The sequence below is a fragment of the Pleurodeles waltl genome, chromosome 2_1, assembly GCF_031143425.1.
Source record: "Pleurodeles waltl isolate 20211129_DDA chromosome 2_1, aPleWal1.hap1.20221129, whole genome shotgun sequence".
NCBI lineage: Eukaryota > Metazoa > Chordata > Amphibia > Caudata > Salamandridae > Pleurodeles > Pleurodeles waltl.
Window position 1 is genome coordinate 619,704,746 of NC_090438.1, and position 19,983 is coordinate 619,724,728.

General features: G+C 45.4%; 1 protein-coding gene across 2 annotated transcripts in view; it reads left to right on the top strand.

Moving 5' to 3' along the window:
• The window catches only part of CDK13 (cyclin dependent kinase 13), a 626,606-nt gene that overhangs the window by 396,139 nt on the left and 210,484 nt on the right, over positions 1-19,983 (top strand). For both annotated transcript variants that reach the window (XM_069215885.1, XM_069215880.1), the window contains exons 10-11: positions 3,500-3,601; positions 3,704-3,781. In XM_069215885.1, coding sequence (XP_069071986.1) covers positions 3,500-3,601; positions 3,704-3,781 — 180 coding nt within the window. The remainder of the gene's footprint in view (positions 1-3,499; positions 3,602-3,703; positions 3,782-19,983) is intronic.

The following is a 19,983-nucleotide window of genomic DNA, read 5'->3' on the forward strand; positions in this document are numbered from 1 at the left end:
TTCAGATATAAAAAGAGGACCGGCGGTCAGAAGTTCAGCATGATCCTTCAAGCACATACACAAACGGCAGTTAAATCTACGATCTTTTGTGCTGAACTCTGGAGCTGTATTGAATCCAAAGAGTTACAAACAGCTGAAAACAATCCCCTGAGATGTCTGGTTCGCATGAAACCTGGCACAACCTGTGTCCATTAGATGTGGTGCTTGCACCTCACCATTTCCATTCTGTGCAACTGCACAATTTATATATATATATATATATTTTTTTTTAACAGTTTAATTTGGTGCAAACTCTACCCGAACAGATATGATTAAAATCATTGATCAAACATCATTGCAAATAAGAACAATGATTAAAACAGTCTTGACATGAACACCATGGTCCAATCAGACGTTGATAAAGATTAATTTACAGTGCCTGATTACCTTCAATGGTTCCTATTGGGACTTCTGACTGGAGATCCAGAAAACACAAAGCTGTCCAAAATGGCTGCCTTACTTATGCAATCATTCAGTCAAGACATTATATATGCAGTCAGAAATGGCCAGCAGACTCCACCCCCGCAATTGTTGCTCATAAATGCCGTAAAAATGCTGACATGTCTAAGAAAAAGGCAGTGAACTGCAATGGCAAGACAATCCTCATGAATGCAGACAAATAACTAATTGGTCGAATCATTGTGTGTAGTCTCTTCCAAAGCCTATCCCAGTCAGCAAAGAATACTGGCATTCCAGCAGCTACTGCCTCTTTTCCAGCCACATCACCAACTCAGTCTTAAGTGTTATGTGTGTGCATCCCCTGGTAGTTTCTTTATTAGTTTTAGTTCCTCATGCTAGACTTCACATTCATCTGCTGCAGGAATGCTTTTTGGCACAGTGGTAACAGGAGGGTTACTAGGAACATCTAGTACTGATGAGGGCCAGCACACATCGCTCTCTACAGTGGTGGAACAGCAACAACCTGTTTCAGGTCAAGCCCTTTATGGACCCTATTCTGCAGGTCACCATTACCACAGACGCCTCATATACCAGGTGAGGGATACAGCTCCAGGACATTACAGTCCAAAGAATGTAGTCCTCCTCATCAAGGTCTCCACATCAATCGCCCCAAAACATCTACCACCCATCTAGTCGTGAAAGCATTCTTCAAAAAGGTTCAGGGCAGATTAGTCCTAATAGGAACAGACATTGCGAACAACATTTACAGTCTTCACAAGCAAGGCCTCATGCCCTCCTTGCAGCTTACAACGCTGGTGCAGCATCTTCGGCATTTTGGGGACTCTCCATCAGATCCCTTCCTGGAATGGGCTGTGAATTTGCAGACCTGCTCAGCTGGACCGCTTCTACCAGTGGGACCTCCAACCACAAGTCCCTTTGCCTACTTCAGTTTGGGTGTCCCTGATGTAGACCTTTTTGCCACACTAGAAAATGCAAAATTCCAAACGTTTACCTCTAGGTTTCCACCCCCTTAGTCCACGGTCTGTGCTCTATGGCTTGGGGTCTTTGCATATGCTTTTCCTCTTCTCCCATAAGTGGTTAAGCTTCAGCAATCATCCCTACCCCTTGTGGCTCCCACCTAGGTCAAACAACCTTGGTTCTCAGCACTCCTCGGGTTGTTGGCTGTCCCACAAAAGAGGCTCCCCAATAGGCTGGACCTTCTCACACAGAACTAATAAAGTCATACACGTGTACCACAGACAGCTCAACCTTTATATTTATCTACCACAGTTCTGCATGGAGATTCTAATGGAAGCATGCAGACCCTCTGCGTTCATTTGCTCTGCCACAAAGTGAAAAGATTTGTCCATTATTGTATTTCAAAGTCCCTGGACCGCCTTAAGCCTCCGGTCCAGGACATTCTGTTATCGCCTTCACTTACAAAAGTAAGGCCTTGCATACACCTCTCTCTATACGCCTTCACTTGGCTGCTATTGTATCATTCATACAGAATTAAGAGCACTTTTCACTATTCAGAATCCTATCATCAAGGCACCTGTGGAAGGACTCAGTCACACCCCCTTCCAAGAGTTCCACCTACCCCGATCTGGAACGTTAATGTTGTCCTTGATAGGCTTATGGGAACTCCCTTTGAACCAGTGCACTCGTGTCCCCTACCATTCCTTTCATAGGTTGCCTTTCTAGTCACTGTTATATCCCCAAGGCTCTTGGGCGTGCTAGAGAGCTTATTGTATAAGAGGTTTTCTTCCAGTCCACAATGACCGTTGTTATTAGGACTAATCTTAAATTTCTACCCAAATCAGTATCATCTTTTCACCTTAACAAGGCTATAGAGCTCCCAGCCCTCAGAACCAGACTCTGTAGCTGAAAGGGCCCTTACCTCATGTTAAACTTGCCATTATGTACTACTTTGATGGGACTAATCCTTTTTGCAAAACTAAGCAACTCGTAATTGCTTTTGGTAAGTCCCACAAGGGCCATTCTATATCCAAAGCAGGCGTAGCCAAGTGGATTGTCAAGTGCATCCAGACCTGCTACCTCAAAGTCAAAAGAATGTTGCCTGCCCCACCAAGGCCACATTACACCTGAAAAAAGGGAGGCAGTAGAGCTTTCCCGTCGGACATCTGTATAGCTGAAATTTGTGAGGCAGCTATATGATCAATCCTGCACACTTCTACCAAACACTATTGAGAAGACGTTTTAGCATGCGAACAAGCTAGGTTTGGCCAGACATTTTTAAATATTTAAAGCCTGATTTCGATTTCGGCAGACAGGTTACTCCGTCACACCAATGACGGATATCCCATCCACTGAAATATTAGTCTTATTTCCTATGGTTTTTAGATTTTGGCGGACGGGCTATCCGTTACCATTGTGATAGAGTAACCAGTTTGCCGAAATGTAAATCAGGCCCTTAGTTTCATACATTTGCACCATGCACTGGATGACTACTGCTTATGAGAGCACTGCTTTTCAGTTTATGCAGAGCCTTTTATAGTCACAGCCACATGCTATGAACTGAATATATTACTTAAGCTGTAAGAATTTGTTCGTAGAATGTAATGCTATTATACATTGACACACACCCATCCAGCTCCCGGCAGTAAGTGGGTGCTTCAGGTATTTTTCTTTTCACACTTGCATCAATCATAGTTACCATACTGTCTCTACTTACTGCTCCATCAGTACACTTTCCCACTGCAAAAAACAATCTAACAATGGAGCTGATGCCCATGCAGATTGCTAACTAAGAGATAAGTCGCACACTACGTCATGACTCGCAGTACTTCTTTGAAGAAAAAAACGTCTGAGCCTTCTACTAGATGGCAGGTGTATGCAGAACATGTGACTGCAGCAATATATGCTACATACATATGCTTACAGGGTTAGTAACATATTCCTTTTTTAATTTTGAGTGGTTTTATTAGCATATTAAGAATAGACTAAAGTATGTTTAAAATGCATTGAAACGTTCACAATCTGAAGTACTTCTGTACTGTTTGAGACAATGAGATATCCTCTCTCTCTCTTTATGATCCAGTCGGCCATATACCAATAAAGTTATTACATTGTGGTACCGCCCTCCAGAACTTCTGCTTGGAGAAGAAAGATATACACCTGCTATTGACGTTTGGAGTTGTGGGTATGTTTTCACATTTTAAAGTTAATATTGGTTCAGTGCATTGTTCCAAAACTGAAAGTGCAGAGCATAAATCTTTTTTTTTTAATTCTGCTTTCTGAACAGTTGTATCCTTGGTGAATTGTTCACTAAGAAACCAATATTTCAAGCAAATCAAGAACTTGCTCAGCTTGAATTAATAAGGTAATTCTATTGCACTTATTCGATATATTTTTAAATATGTATGGGAATTGTTGGTCACATTCTGTGTTTTATCCCTGAAGTGGAATATTTTTTGTGCAGTGTGAGATCTGGAAATGCTTACATCCTATGCCATTTGCTGTTTGCCTTCTTGTGCAGTCTTAAATAAATGTCACTATTTTATCAGATAGACTTTAGTAGGATTTACTGAAATAAACAAATTATGTTGACCGCAGTCCACCTGCATTTGTAATAGTTTATTCTTTTAACCACTATGCAACTGCAGCCCCTTTGTGGTGCGTAGATTGGTTGAACATAGCCTGTGTGCAAGACAAATCATCAGTCAACTTGTGTAGTTGAGTAGTCTTCACCAGGCATTGAGTTTATCACATAACTTAATTCAGAGTTTAACTAGAACAGTGTATGTTTGAGGAGTATAACAGGTTCCAGTATGTATGATATCTATTTTACCACAGTGTCACTGAAAACAATAAACAGACTTGTTGCTCCTCCAAGGCAGCAATTTTGCAGAAGATATTTGATAGCTTCTCCAGCTGTGTTCTAAAGTAAGTTCTGTACATGTTTTCACTACATCTTTCTGCAGTGATTCCTCTCTCTAGTGCCACACTTAAACTCAGATTCTTACTGCACATGCTAATGATTGGGAGATTCTTTGAATTATGTGTTTGTCTTCCACCATAAAGCCCTTCGGTGCTTTGTGGCTGAGCCTGGAAGCTGTAGATTGTACTGATGCCTGTTCCAGGTTGAACATTATTCTTTGCAAGATGGAAAATATTGAACACCTTTTGCAAGACCTGTTCCAAATGATTCCAGCAAAGTCCCTCAGTCATAGATAATTACATGCTACCGTCCCTCTGGAAATGATGGGGAGAATAAGTAGGATAATATTCTTTGAATCAGGGAAACCAAGAAAAAAGCTAAATTGGTATCCAATCCTGAAACCACTGTGCAAGTGGGTAACAGGAGTTAATCCCAATCCCCGATAGAGGAAAGGACACTGGTTTTGAGGCATAATAACCCCTTCAGCACCTGCTACACCTTCAGTTCTCCCACATTTTCCATATTGCACTCCTTGTATTATCCACCATCTCTCCCCAATAGCCATCAGATTCTTAAGTAGCCCTTGATGCTCATTACAGGGAACAGGAAATGAATCTGTTCTCCATCCTCTCTTGATAGCTTCCTCAGTCATGGTCTGTCTCAACTTTGTGCTAGTCAACTTTTACAATGTTGCTGCTATTTATCTTTGTCAGCTGCTACTGAATTTTCACCAGAAAATATATACTTGGAGAAATACATATAAGAGCCAGGTAAGAAAGTGAAACAAAGTACTAGAAACAGAATGGCTTCTCCTACACTTAAGAGGATGTTAGAGGAAAACTGAATGTTGCTTAAACTGATCCTCAAACTGCCTGAGGACAGTAGACAAGTCCCTACACACATCGCTAGCCACAGTCTACAACGGGATGCAGAAACTGCAGACTACACAGTGGCCTACCCTGACATTTCCTTCCTGGAAGCCTAATAGGAGTAATGTGAATGGAAACACATGAGAAGAGGGTCCATATAAAAAGAGGAAAACACGGAAGAAGCTGAGAGGAATCACTAAGACTTAGTCCACATGTCAAAGTCCGACAGCATCAAAAAACGAGAAAAAGAGAAGCAATGAAAAATCCAGCTCTGATTAAGCAACCAGTGATTGCATGCACAAAGATGAAAATGTATGTTTGTGACGTATATCTATAGATGCACTTGCTATGCATACTCCTCTCATCCAGTGTTGGGCCTGGATGTCTGCAAGTTATTTTTCTTCAAAGAATACTTTGAGTCAAGAGGTACTGTGACTCCACCTATTGCTGGTAAAGCACATGGGCTCCATTGTTAGATTATTATTTTTTTTCTTCTCTGGTTCAGATGTGTCCTTGTGAGCTCCTGTTCGATCCCACGTGGTGTTATCATAGGGGCCGCTTGGATCAGTTCCTCGACGGAAGAATAACAATTGTGATTCTCCAACTGTGTACTCCCTTCAACTCTGCTGTTTTCTTCAACGCCTGGTCCTGGGTCTCATATACACCATCTTCGACCCATGAGAATGATCTTGGGTTGGAAAGGACTCATTCTGTTTTTGCCCCAAGTGTCATTCCATGTACCAGAGGACAGAACTCTATTTAGGCTGTAGCCTCTGCTTGTCTCCTGACTATCAACTCTTGTGCAACCTATCTTGAATTCCACAATATAATGACTTCGAAACTGACAAGCTTGTTGCATTGCCTCAGCGTTCATGACCAACCGACAAGAGGAGTATGCCCCTGACCTCTCTGGGGACAGACATCGAGGGCGACAAGCAGCAGGAGACAGCTGGAAGTGAAGTTTAGGAGCTTTCGTCGGTCGAGGGTTCTGGCTGACAAGGAGGTAGGTCCCCTGTAGGCACAGACAGTCCAAGGTGATTGCAGTGAGTACCAATACCCACCACACAACTCCACGTCGCCATTTACCTCCTTGAGAGATTGGAGCCTCGATGTCCCAGAGTAATCAATAGACCTTTGGGTCAGCACTGCTGAAATGCCATTGTCTTTACAGAGTGGAGAGATAGGACTCGGCGCACACCCATACTGAGGCGCCAAAGTGCACCTCCAAGCCTAGCCCATCCACCTCAGCAGCCGCAGTGACACCCACCCCGAAAACTCTTTCCGACCTGAAAACACTTGCTTTGGAGCCAATCTAGCCATACTGGAAAGCAATTTGAGTGCTGCATGATCCACAAACTGTTGGCTCCAAGGAAAGTGCCAAAATTGGCTGCATCTTCTGCAGGTGTGCCCTAGACGCTGCAGCTGTGCATGCTGTCAATACTCGTGTCCTTCTCTGCAGACATGCACATACAACATCTCCTCAACTTGCCTTTCGATGGAGAACACCTTTTGGCTGTAATTTGATTTGATGGAGAAAATCACAAAGGACACAAGACAGCCAAAGCCATGGGTGCTCTGCAAACACCAGCTACCCAGTGCGTCTTTGCTGCACACCACATTATGGCAGGACCAAAGCCACTGCCCCTAAGGCTTGTGTCCTACACCAGGCAACAATGGCAAACACCAACCCATGGTTATTATAAGGGGGGATATAGAGGCAACAGGCAGAAGAAAAGGCACAGCCTCCAAAGGGGGACTGCATCTGTAAAACAGTAAGTCATCTCTCCACCTCCCCCACCCATCCAAAACCTATTGCGGACGATTACAAAGGTTTTTGCCCCACTTGGCAGAGATCACCTCAGTCTTCGAAGGGGAGAATCACACATTACTCAGCAAATGGTCTATAGAACCTGTACCACCTCAGCACAGAGACAAGCCTGTCCACGACGCTGCCCATTGAAGGTTCCTCCAGTTTGTGGTCAGCATCATCAGTTCGAAGTGCTGCCCTTTTCAGCCCCCAGGGTGTTGTCAAAGTGTCTTTCAGTGGCAGTTATTCACCTCAGGAGGAGTAAGTGTCTTTCAGTGGCAGTTATTCACCTCAGTAGGAGTCAAATCCATGTCTTCCCTTACCTGGGACTAAAGTGCCACACATCATCAATGCTGAGCGCACACTCTGATCACCATACACCTCTTGCACAGTCTAGGCTTCACTATCACTGCAACCAAATCCCATTTTCACCCCCATTAGGTGCAGCCTTTCCTAGAGTAAATATTGGATTTCTGAGTGGGGTAAGCATTTCTCAGCCCTGCAAGAGTTTAAGCATTCCAGACAGTTTCTCGTTTTAAGCCAGATCGCTATGTAATGGTCAGGGCTATTATGTGCCTTCTGTGCAAGATGGCCTCCTACAGATCAATAGTCTCATGCCAGGCCAGGTTACACATGAGTCTGTTACAAGTGTCTGGCGACACAGTGGTCACAGGCAGGCAGCCAGTAGGAAGATCTAGTGATGATTTTCGGGCTGTACTCTGCAAAAGTGGAATATCTGCATTCTGCTGCACGGTTGGCCTTTTCTGGACCCACTTCCACAAGTGACCACAACAATGGACGCCTCCCTGACTGGGTGGAGAGCACACTTGCAAGACATTGCCATAAAAGGGGCATGGACCCCCAAACAATGGAATCTACACATTAGTTACCTAAAGTTGTTAGCCAGACAGTTAGTCCTCAGGATCTTCCTACACTCATCCAACACAGAGTAGTTCTGGTCCTGACAGACAAAACATCTGCATGTTTAGCTCCAGAAACAGGTCAGCTTGCATACTCTTCAGCTGTCAGTCCTAGCCTAGGGCTTTTGGCAGTGAGCAATTGAGCTAAAAATTCATCTTCTCATAGAACACCTATACAGGGTGGCCAAAAACTTTGCAGACCTGCTCAGCCCATCAAGTCACAAGTTGAAACTCCACTATAATTCCTCGTTCTGTACTCCCGGTCATGAGGTTCCCCCCTCCCACCCCTAGACCTATTTGCTGCCACTGAAAACCAAAATGCCCAACTTTGTCTTGAGGTTCCCACACACACGGTCCCTGGGCAATGCACTAGGGATGAACTGATCAGGGATATTTGCATCTGCTTTTCCTGAATCCCCCCCCCCCCTCCACCCCCTCTTCCATTCATGGTTTGGAGGCTCTAGCAGACGTCCCTCACCCTCATTCTAGTAGCCCATACCTAGGCCAGGCAGCCCTGGTTCATCACATCTATCATATCAGCCTTTCTATAGTGCCTCACGAGAAGCTACCCAACAGACTGGATTATCTATCTCAAAATCAGGGCACCCTCAGACATCCCAATTCCAAACAACTCAAACTTGAAATATGGATCCTAAAATCCTAGAATTTGGATACCTAAACCTGCTGACAGAATGCATGGGCATTCTGAAAGGCTACTACCAGAGCGTGTTATACAGCCAAATGGGAATGATTTGTTCATTACTGTTTCCTAAAAACATTGACCCTTTAAATCCAACAGTCCAAGACATTGTCTGTTTCCTTTTGCATTTGCCACAGTCATACCTACCATATAGTTCTGGCCGTCACAGCTTAACTACAGAATAGGCAACACATCGAGGTACCTGTAATTAAAGCCTTCATGGATGGGTTAAAACTGGTTATACCACCATGGGTACCACCTGCTCCTTTGTGGAACCTAAATATTATTCTCACTAGGTTAGAGGGCCCTCCTTTCAAACATCTACATTCATGTCCTTTCCAGTTCCTTCCCTGCAAAATATCCTTCCCAGTAGCTATTGCTTGACTTTGACGGGTAAGCGAAGTACAAGCACTCAACATGGAAGAGCCTTTCTTTCAAGTTCACCATGATAGCGTGGTCCTTAGAACAAACCCTAAATTCATACCGAAACCCTAAATTCATACCTAGGGTGGTATCTAGTTTCCACCTCAGTCAGACCGAGCTTCCAGTGTTTTTTCCACATCCACAATCAGTAGCGGAACGAGTTCTCCATACACTAAATGTCAAAAATGTGCACATGTGTTACATTGACAGAACAAAGCACTTCCTCAAAATACAACTTTTTGTCTATTTCTTCATGCCACATAATGGGCATGCCCTATCCAAAGCAGGTATTGCATGCTGAATAGATAAGTGTACAGATCTGTGATGCCAAAGTCCAACACCCTTTGTCAGTTCCTCCCAAACTCCATTCAACCCGCAAGAAAAGGGCAGCTTTGGCCTTCTTGGGTAATATTCCTATGCTTGACATTTGCAAGGCGGGTACTTAGTCTTCTCCCCCACACATTCAGAAAATATTATTGTGTTGATGTCTTAGCATGCCAACAAGCAAAAGTTGGTCCGGCTGTTTTAAGCACACTGTTGTAAGCCTGTGCAACATCAGGGTAGACAGCTTTTTTAGGAGTGCTGCCTTAGTCTTTGCACATGATGTGTAGTCTTTGCACAGCACGTGTAGCTACAGCTCCACATGTCACAAACGGAAAATATTACTTACCTTGTAAGCGTCTGTTCGTGGCATGTAGTGCTGTAGATTCAAATGCTCCCACCCTCCTCCTCTCTCACCTTTTGGTGTTGCAGACATTTTCTCTTTAACTTTCATCTTAAACATTCTATTGCATGGTCATCTTTCTTCATCTCAGACACATCTACGTCCTCACCCTGCATGTGGAAAACAAAATCTAAATCATCCGGCACCTTTTGGGGAAGGATCCAACATTTCTATTCAAAGTGGGACACCATCACCAAGGACTAGTGTTCCTCGCCATTATCCAACATGGTTGTTGTCTGGAGCTTACCACCACTACTTCCAGAATTCCCATTCGCACTCACAGGCTATCTCAGTAACACTTAACCTTTCCCAAACCAAGAGGTCCAAACTCTCAAAATGGATGGCTCTTTCAGGCCAGTACTCGACCTCGGGCCTCTAAACAAATACATCCTTTCAGAACACTTCCACATGGTCACCCTCCAGGATGTTATTCTGCTCCCACAGCAAGGCAACTTTGACAGCTCTAGATCAAAAAGATGCCTGCTTTCACATTCCAGTTCACCCTGCACATCGGAAATACTTAAGATTTGTTATTGCATTCAAACACTACGAGTTCAAGGTCCTGCCATTCAGAGTCCCTACTACTCCCAGAGTTTTTATAAAGTGCCTAGCAGTAGTCGCTGCACCCCTGAGAAGGCAAAAGATTAATGTGTTTCCCTACCTCGACGACTAGCTCATCAAAGCCAACATGTTAAGCCTGTCTCAACAACACACTCAGTTGACAGTGGACATCCTTCCCAGGCTGAGTTACACTCCTTATTCCCAAATCTCACTTCCAGTCCCTACAAGTGCAACCTTAGGGTGCCATCTTGAATGCGAACCTAAGGTTGGCATATCCCAACCCTGCTTGTGTCTAGAATTTTGGGACCCCACTCACTCAATTTCAGGAGAACCATACTTAGTCGGGACCATTATGTGTCTTTTGAGATTGATGGACTCCTGCATTGCCATTGAACATGCCGGACTACACATGCGTCCCCTACAACAGTGTTTGTCTTGCCAGTGGTCTCATTTACAGGGTCACCTGTAAGATCTAGTGGTGTAAAACTGCTAGACTTGCTGTTCCCTGCAATGGTGGACACCAACAACCCCTTGAAGGGGCAGCCCTTTCCAGACACTGTTCCTCAAGTCAAACTGACCACATACATGTCACTCACAGTTTTGGGTGCTCACCTTCAACACCTGACAGTAAAAGGGCTCTTGGATGCCAATCTCCAGTCCTTACATGTTACCTGGAGCTTCAAGCAGTATTCCTAGCCCTGAAAGAGGGGGTGAGTCTTCTCAGCTCTTGCAACTCTGACCATATGGAAATTGGCCCTTCACCACCAAATTGATTTGGTGGCAGAATACTTGCCTCGGATGGACAACGACTTTGTTGATCTGCTCAGCTGAAAGCAGCAACAAGTCCACAAGTGGGAACTCCACCCACAAGTCGTTCACTCATACTTAAAAAATTGGGGGAACGCCTCTCATAGACTTTTTCTCCACAGCAGAAAACGCAGAAAGCCCAAGTTCGGCTCCAGTTATTCACACCCTTTATCCAAGGGCAATGCACAGTGGATGAACTGGTCAGGGATATTCACCTCTCCCTCTCATTCCATTTCTGGTTCGGAGGATGAGGCAAACATCCGTCACTATGGTCCTTGTGGCTCCTACTTGGGCATGCCAGTCTTGTTTTACCATACTCCTAGATTTCTCTGTAGTCCCTCCCAAGAAGCTCCCCAATAGGCCGGACCTTCTCACACAAAATGAAGGACAAATCGGACATCCAGACCTCGTGTCACTCAACCTTGTGATATGGCTCCTGAGGTCATAGTTTGTCTACATAGGCTTGCCTGTGCAGTGTATGGAGATTCTCAAGGAAGCCCGTAGACCTAATACTAGAGACCTACTACTAGAGCATGTTATGCTGCAAAATGGAAATGTTTTGTTTTCTACTGCCAACCCAAATGTATTGACCCCATTAAAGCTACAGTACAAGAGAACGTCTGTTATTTGCTCCACTTACAAAACCCTAATCTACCCTACACTTCCATCTCAGAGCTATGACTGCATATCTACAGAATGGACAACATATTTACTTGTTCAGAATCCCAGTCATTAAGGCTTTCATGGAAGGGCTTAAATGTCTAATTCTACCTAGGGTACCTCCCACACCATCGTGAAAATCTGTACTCACCAAACTTGGGAGTCCCCTATTTGAAGCACTTAATGTCCATTTCAGTTCCTCTCCTTAAAGGTGGCTTAGTCGCCATCACATCACTCAGGCACTAACCTTGCAAGAGCCCTTCTTCAAGATTCATTGGCCTAAAGTAGTCTTCACACTAACCCTAAATTTCTCCCTAAAGTGGTTCTGCAGTTTCACATTAACCAGTCCATTGAACTACCAGTCTTCTTCCTGCAACCAGACTCCTTTGCAGAAAGAGCCCTTCACACTCCAGATTGCAAACAAGCACTCATGTTGTATATTGACAGGACTAAAGAGTTATGGAAAACTAAGCAACTCTTTGTTGCCTTTTCACCACCTCTTAAAGGTAGTCCTTTATCCAAGTCATGCATAGCCAGATGGATAGTTAAATGTACACAGACTTGTTAAGCTAAGGCCAAAAGACCGTTACCTGTTATTCCTAGAGCTCGCTATACTAGGAAAAAGGGTGCTACTATGACCTTTCTTTGAAACATTCCTATAGCTGACATTTGTAAGGTGGCTTCATGGTCTGCACCACACACATTCACAAAACACTTGTGTGTGGAGTTTCCAAGCAAGTCAACAAGCCAGTATAGGCCAAGCTATGCTACATGTCCTTTTCCAGTCAACAGCAACTCCAACAGGCTAGCCACATCTTTTATGGAGGGACTGCTTTACAATCTATGCAGAGCACATATATCTACAGCCACGCATGTAATTTAATGGATTGTTATCCTGTACGCATCTGTCTGTAGCATGTGGTGCTGTAGATTAACATGCGCCCTCCCTCCTCCCGGATGCCTGTGGCCAGTGCAGTTACATTATGTAGGAAGTTGGCTCTGTATATACTATCTCAAAGTGAGAGATAGTGTGCACAGAGTCCAAGGGTTCCCCTTAGAGGTAAGATAGTGACACAAGTAGATAATCCTAATGCTCTATTTTGTGGTAGTGTGTGGTCGAGCAGTAGGCTTATCAGAGGGTAGTGTTCAGCATTTGTTGTACACACACAGGCAATAAATGAGGAACACACACTCAGACTTAACTCCAGGCCAATAATTTTTATATAGAAAAATAACTTTTCTTAATTTATTTTGAGAACCACAAGTTCAAGATTTGAAGTAAATACATAAAATGCAAGGTACTCCACACAGGTAAGTTAGGAACTTTGAATTAGAGCAATAGCATACACAGTTTTAGTAAAAATGGCAATAAGCTATTGTAAAAGTGGACAGAGTGCAAACATCAACAGTTCCTGGGGGAGGTAAGTAATGGTTAGTTTGTCAGGTAAGTAAAGCACTTACAAGTTTAAGTTCCTGGTCATAGGCAGCCCACTGTTGGGGGTTCAAGGCAACCCCAAAGTTAAGACACCAGCAGTACAGGGCTGGTCAGGTGCAGAGGTCAAAGAGGAGCCCAAAACACATAGGTGCCTATGAAGAGCAGGGGTGCTCCGGTTCCAGTCTGCCAGCAAGTAAGTACCCGCGTCCTCGAAGGGCAGACTGGGGGGTTTTGTAGAGCACTTGGGGGGGGTGGAAACACAAGTAGGCACACAAAACACACCATCAGCGGCACAGGGGCGGCTGGGTGCAGTTTGCAAAGCAGGCATCGGGTTTTGTATTGGAATCAATGGAGGGACCCGGTGGTCACTCTGGCAGTGCAGGCAGGGCACAGGGGGCTTCTCAGGCCAACCACCGACGGCTAGGCAGGTGGTCGCCTGGGGGTCACTCCTGCACTGAGGTTCGGTTCCTTCTGGTCCTGGTGCAGTGCCTGGTACAAGCGTCAGGTTCCTTGTTACAGGCAGTAGCGGTCAGGGGGAGACTCTGGATTCTGTCTGCATGAATCGCTGTGGGAGTTCAGGGAGGGTCGTCTCGGGTTACTCACGAGGTCGCAGTCGCTTGGGAGTCCTCCCTGTGGTGTTGGTTCTCTGGAGCTCGAGCTGGGGGCGTCTGGTGCAGAGGGTGAAGTCTCACGCTTCCAGCAGGAAGAGTTGAGGTCTTTAAAAGTTGCAAAGTTGTTGCTGGATTTGAACAGAGCCTTTGTTCACAGGAGTTTCTTGGTCATTTGGTTCAGGGCAATCCTCTGAGGCTTCAGAGGTCGCTGGCCCCTGTCGAATGCGTCACTGTTGCCGTTTTCTTTGAGTCAGGAGACAGGCCGGTAGGGCTGGGGCCAAAGCAGTTGTCGTCTCCGTCATCTCTGCAGGGCTTTCAGGTCAGCAGTCCTTCTTCGTGGTTCAGATTGCAGGAATCTGATTTCCTGGGTTCTGGGGTGCCCGTGAATACTGAATTATGGGGTGTGTTTAGGTCTGGGGGGCAGTAGCCAGTGGCTACTGTCCTGGAGGGTGGATACACCCTCATTGTGCCTCCTCCCTGAGGGGAGGGGGGCACGTCCATAATCCTATTGGGGGAATCCTCCAAAACTAAGATGGAGGATTTCTAAAGGCAGGGGTCACCTCAGCTCAGGGCACTTTAGGGGGTGTCCTGACTGGTGGGTGACTCCTCCTTGTTTTTCTCATTATCTCCTCCAGCCTTGCTGCCAAAAGTGGGGGCAGTGGCCAAAGGGGCAGGCATCTCCACTAGCTGGAATGCCCTGTGGTTCTGTAACAAAAGGGGTGAGCCTTTGAGGCTCACCGCTAGGTGTTAGTTCCTGCAGGGGGAGGTGAGAAGCACCTCCACCCAGTACAGGCTTTGTTCCTGGCCACAGAGTGACAAAGGTACTCTCTCCATGTGGCAAGCAACTCGTCTGGTTGTGGCAGGCTGGCAGAAACTGGTCAGCCTAGCACTAGAAGTCAGACTGGTATTCAGGGGGCATCTCTAAGATGCCCTCTGGGTGCATTTGACAATAAATTCCACACTGGCATCAGTGTGCGGAGAAGTTTGATACTAAACTTCCCAGATTTCAGTGTAACCATTATGGAACTGTGGAGTTTGTGTTTGACAAACTCACAGACCATATACTCTTTATGGCTACCCTGCACTTACAATGTCTAAGGTTTTGCTTAGACACTGTAAGGGCATAGTGCTCTTGCACATATGCCCTCACCTGTGGTATAGTTCACCCTGCCTTAGGGCTGTAAGGCCGGCTAGAGGGGTGACCTACCTACGCCACAGGCAGTGAGAGGTGGGCATGGCACTCTGAGGGGAGTGCCATGTCGACTTAGACATTTTCTCCCCACCAGCACACACAAGCTGTGAGGCAGTGTGCATGTGCTGAGTGACGGGTCTCCAGGGTGGCATAAGACATGCTGCTGCCCTTAGGGACCTTCCCTGGCCACCAGGTCCTTGGTACCAGGGGTACCATTTACAAGGGACTTATCTGGTTGCCAGGGTTGTGCCAATTGTGGAAGCAAAGGTACAGTTTAGGGAAAGAACACTGGAGGAGTAAATTCACATGCGCAGTATCACTGAGAGGAGGAGTCACTCGATCTCGTGACTCAGAACACTTCTTCAGATAAAATAAACAACTTGCACCCCTCAGTACCGAACAATAGATGGCAGGAGTATGCAGAGCTTGTGAAACTGTAGAACTACATGCCACAAACAGATGCTTGCAGGGTAAGTAGCATAATCCTTTTCCACCTCAGCTCCTAACTGGAAAGCTTTTTTAATTATTTATTTTTTATTTGGAAGAAGGGGGGGGGCTTTGAATCCATCATGTGGTGACTAATTTAAAAAAACAAAAAAGGGGGGGGGGGTTGAAAGTGGGTGTTTGCCACCAAAACATATTTCCTCCATTAATTTTTCCAAAAGAACCTTAGATACAGCTCAAGGGTAAACTGCTGAACTGATTTACACAAAATTTGTCAAAAAGCTAGATTTTTGTTTAGAAAAGTGTTTTTTGTGATTTGATATTAATGTTGAAAAACTGTATATCTTGGAATGTGGAGCCTGTGCAAATGCAATAGGTCTCCTGCTGAGATCTGATTGGCTGCCATCACATCAGCTAGGAAGAGGTGGCGGCTGTCTTAGGACTCTGTACTCAGTCCTGAGTCCTAAATATTATGACACAAAGACAAAGGAGGGCAGGGCAGGGATACTCTGAACCCCTAGGCTAGTGGTGGGGTCCCACCTCACCTGGGACCACAGACATTTTTGTTGTTTTATTTTTGCCACAGATGGTGGGCAGTGCATATGCTAGTTAAGGGAAGGAGGGCTCTTGGCCGTCCCCCCCCCCCCCCCCCCCCCCCCAAGCCTTATAAGGCCCCAGGGTACAGCTAATAACCCCACATATTAAATCACTCATGACATCTTCTGTGGCAACATTGATAATATCACTGCAACATTTGCACTGAAATCATTGATGAGAAACCTTTGCATGGCAGTGGCCAGTGTTATATTTACCTTCGGGCACGAGTTATAGTTACTTGAGATAACGAACACTGGTGAATGTCTGTGCTTTTTAGAGCTTAAATTGTTACATTGTTACTGAACATTTCACCCAACTATTTGTTTTCAGTGAATGTGTATATGTATGTATATTGTGTCCAAATAAGGAATGTCTCAGACGTGTGCAAAAGTTGCTGTATATCAATTTATTTATGGGTCTACTATAACGTGTTTCTGCTGCCACAAATGCATATGAACATGGCCGTTTGTGGCAGCCAAAACACGTTATTATACGCTCATTAGTAAACTGCATTTTAGCAACTTGTGAGTGTGTTTGGGCCGTTCCTTATTCAGACCTGGGTATTGTCATATTTCAGAGACAAAATGGCTGTTTATTCTGATGCCCCCCTCACTTTGGTAGCTCAGCCTCCACCAGGCGTTGGCAGGACTGTGTGTGTATGTATGTATGTATGTGTGTGTGTATATATATATATATATATATATATATATATATATATATATATATAAAAAACACGATGCTGAGGCTCGGTTCCAGTTGACTCCCAGGGTTCAATTTTATTTTAAAACGGCAGCACCACCCAAATCCTGACGCGTTTCGACTAAATGTCTTAATCATAGGTAGGTGGTTGGAAAATGCTCACAGATCAGGTGCTTTTAAGTCACATAGCACGTGACTTGCACATCACAGCATACATTTACCATAATGCACTGTTCAAGTTCTTCCTATCTTATTGCAGAGTTGTGTCATAATCAGGCTGAAATAGCGTTGAAAAAACTCCACAGCTGATGTTTATATCCATATTGACAGTGCTTGTAACCAAATTCGCAGTGCAGAGACAAAGCCACATGTTTCATAATGTAGTTCGTATATTTGTAGCACCGTTTCGTCAAAGCTGCTGCCATTAAAGTAATAACGAACACAAGGAAGTCCAAAACTGTTTGAAAGAGAGGTCAAATGCCTCCCTCCCAACCCTTTCTCACCTCCGTAGAATCATATATATATATATGTTCGATGGCATGTGTAGCTGCAGATACACATGCTGTGCACATCTCGCCATCTAGTGTTGGGCTCGGAGTGTTACAAGTTGTTTTTCTTCCAAGAAGTCTTTTCGAGTCACGAGATCGAGGGACTCCTCCTATTTCGGCTCCATTGCGCATGGGCGTCGACTCCATCTTAGATTGTTTTTTTTCCGCCATCGGGTTCGGACGTGTTCCTTTTCGCTCCGGGTTTCGGGTCGGAAAGTTAGTTAGAATCTCGGAAAAATCATCGGTATTGTTTGCGTTCGGTATCTGGTTAGTTATAACAGATCGACACCAACTTTTGAAGAGCTCCGGTGGCCCTTTGGGGTTTTTCCGATTCCCCGTCGGTGCCTGGTCGGCCCGGCCACTTGTCTCTTCAAGGCTGATGGAACGGACCCCATTCCGCTTCTGGCCAAAATGCCATAACAAGTATCCATATACAGATCAGCATCTGGTCTGTAACTTGTGTTTGTCGCCAGAACACAAGGAAGATACTTGTGAAGCCTGTCGAGCGTTTCGGTCCAGGAAGACACTAAGAGACTGAAGAGCAAGAAGACTGCAGATGGCGTCAGCGCCGACAGGACAAGGGCGTTTCGAGGAGGAAGAAGAAACCTTCTCCATCCAGGAATCTGACTCGGACGAGCTCGATCCCGAAGAAATGCCGAAAACGGTGAGTAAGACGTCGAAACATAAAACTCACGAGAAGACCACAAAAGCCATGGGGACGCCACCGCCAACAGGCCATGGCTTAACCCGAAAAATAGGTGACCGAACATTGGCACCTAAAAAGGGCACGCTGGTGTCTAAGTCATCCGGCTCAGGTCGAGATACTGCCACACAGCAATCTCGGGCCCGAGATAGCGGCTCCGAGCAAGTTCGGCACCGAGACAGCGGCACCGAAATGAGTCGGCACCGAGAGACAACTACGCCGAAAATAAAAAAGGTTTCGTCGGAACCGAAAAAAGTAGCTGAAAAGGTTTCGATACAGAAACACCCGGCCTCGGAACCGAAATAAAGTTCCTACACAGTGGATCAAGGACTGTCCTCACAAATGAAAATACATAGATTTGGACAGGAATTGGAGACAATGGAGCCAGACTACACCCAAAGAAGGCTCCACATCCAAAAAGAAACCGGGAAGATCAGCACTCTCCCTCCTATTAGAATGAAACGCAAACTTGCCTTCCAGGAGAAAGACAAGCAGCCACAGGCAAAGGTGGCTAAAGAAGTAAGCCCGCCACCGTCTCCACAACGCTCGCCGCAACCATCACCGGTAGCCACTCCACCTATGATGCAATCCCCGCCTCATACAGGGATGAGTCAAGATGACCCTGACGCGTGGGATCTTTATGATGCACCAGTGTCAGATAATAGTCCTGACTGTTATCCAGCTAGACCGTCGCCACCAGAAGATAGTACAGCCTACGCGCAGGTGGTGTCGAGGGCAGCGGCATTTCATAATGTCAGCCTGCATGCAAAGCCCATTGAAGACGACTTTCTATTTAATACACTGTCGTCCACACACAGCCAGTACCAGAGTCTCCCCATGCTACCTGGAATGCTAAAACACTCCAAACAAGTGTTTGAGGAGTCTGTAAAAGGAAGGGCCATTACTCCAAGAGTGGAGAAAAAATATACACCGCCACCAACAGACCCCGTGTACATCACACAACAGCTAACACCGGACTCAGTTGTAGTAGGGGCAGCTCGCAAGAGAGCGAACTCGCATACTTCAGGAGATGCACCACCTCCAGATAAAGAAAGTCGAAAATTCGACGCAGCAGGGAAAAGGGCGGCGGCACAGGCAGCAAACCAGTGGCGTATTGCAAACTCACAGGCTTTGTTGGCCAGATACGATAGGGCTCATTGGGTCGAAATGCAACACTTTATAGAACATTTGCCCAAGGAGTTGCAGAAGAGAGCACAGCAAGTAGTAGAAGGACAGAGTATCTCCAACTATCAGATACGGTCAGCAATGGATGCAGCAGACACAGCTGCTAGAACTGTCAACACAGCAGTGACAATAAGGAGACATGCATGGCTGCGAACATCAGGATTTAAACCAGAAATACAGCAAGCTGTGCTGAATATGCCATTTAACGGACAGCAGTTGTTTGGACCGGAGGTGGACACTGCTATCGAAAAACTTAAGAAAGACACTGATACGGCCAAAGCCATGGGCGCACTCTACTCCCCACAGAGCAGAGGCACATTTCGAAAAACACAGTTTCGAGGGCAAAGCACAGAACCCACAACCTCACAAACAAGGCCCACTTATCAGAGCCAATATCTGCGGGGAAGTTTTCGGGGACAATTTAGAGGGGGACAGTTCCAAAAAAGTAGAGTGAAGTTCCAAAGTCCCAAAACTCCACAAAACAAACAGTGACTTACACGTCACAAATCCCCAACACGTGACACCTGTGGGGGGAGACTAACCAAGTTCTACAAACAATGGGAGGAAATAACAACAGATACTTGGGTATTAGCAATTATCCAGCATGGTTATTGCATAGAATTTCTCAATTTCCCTCCAAATGTCCCACCGAAAACACACAATGTCAAAACACATAGACCTTCTACAACTGGAAGTACAAGCGTTGTTACAAAAAGAAGCAATAGAATTAGTACCAGTTCATCAGAAAGGAACAGGAGT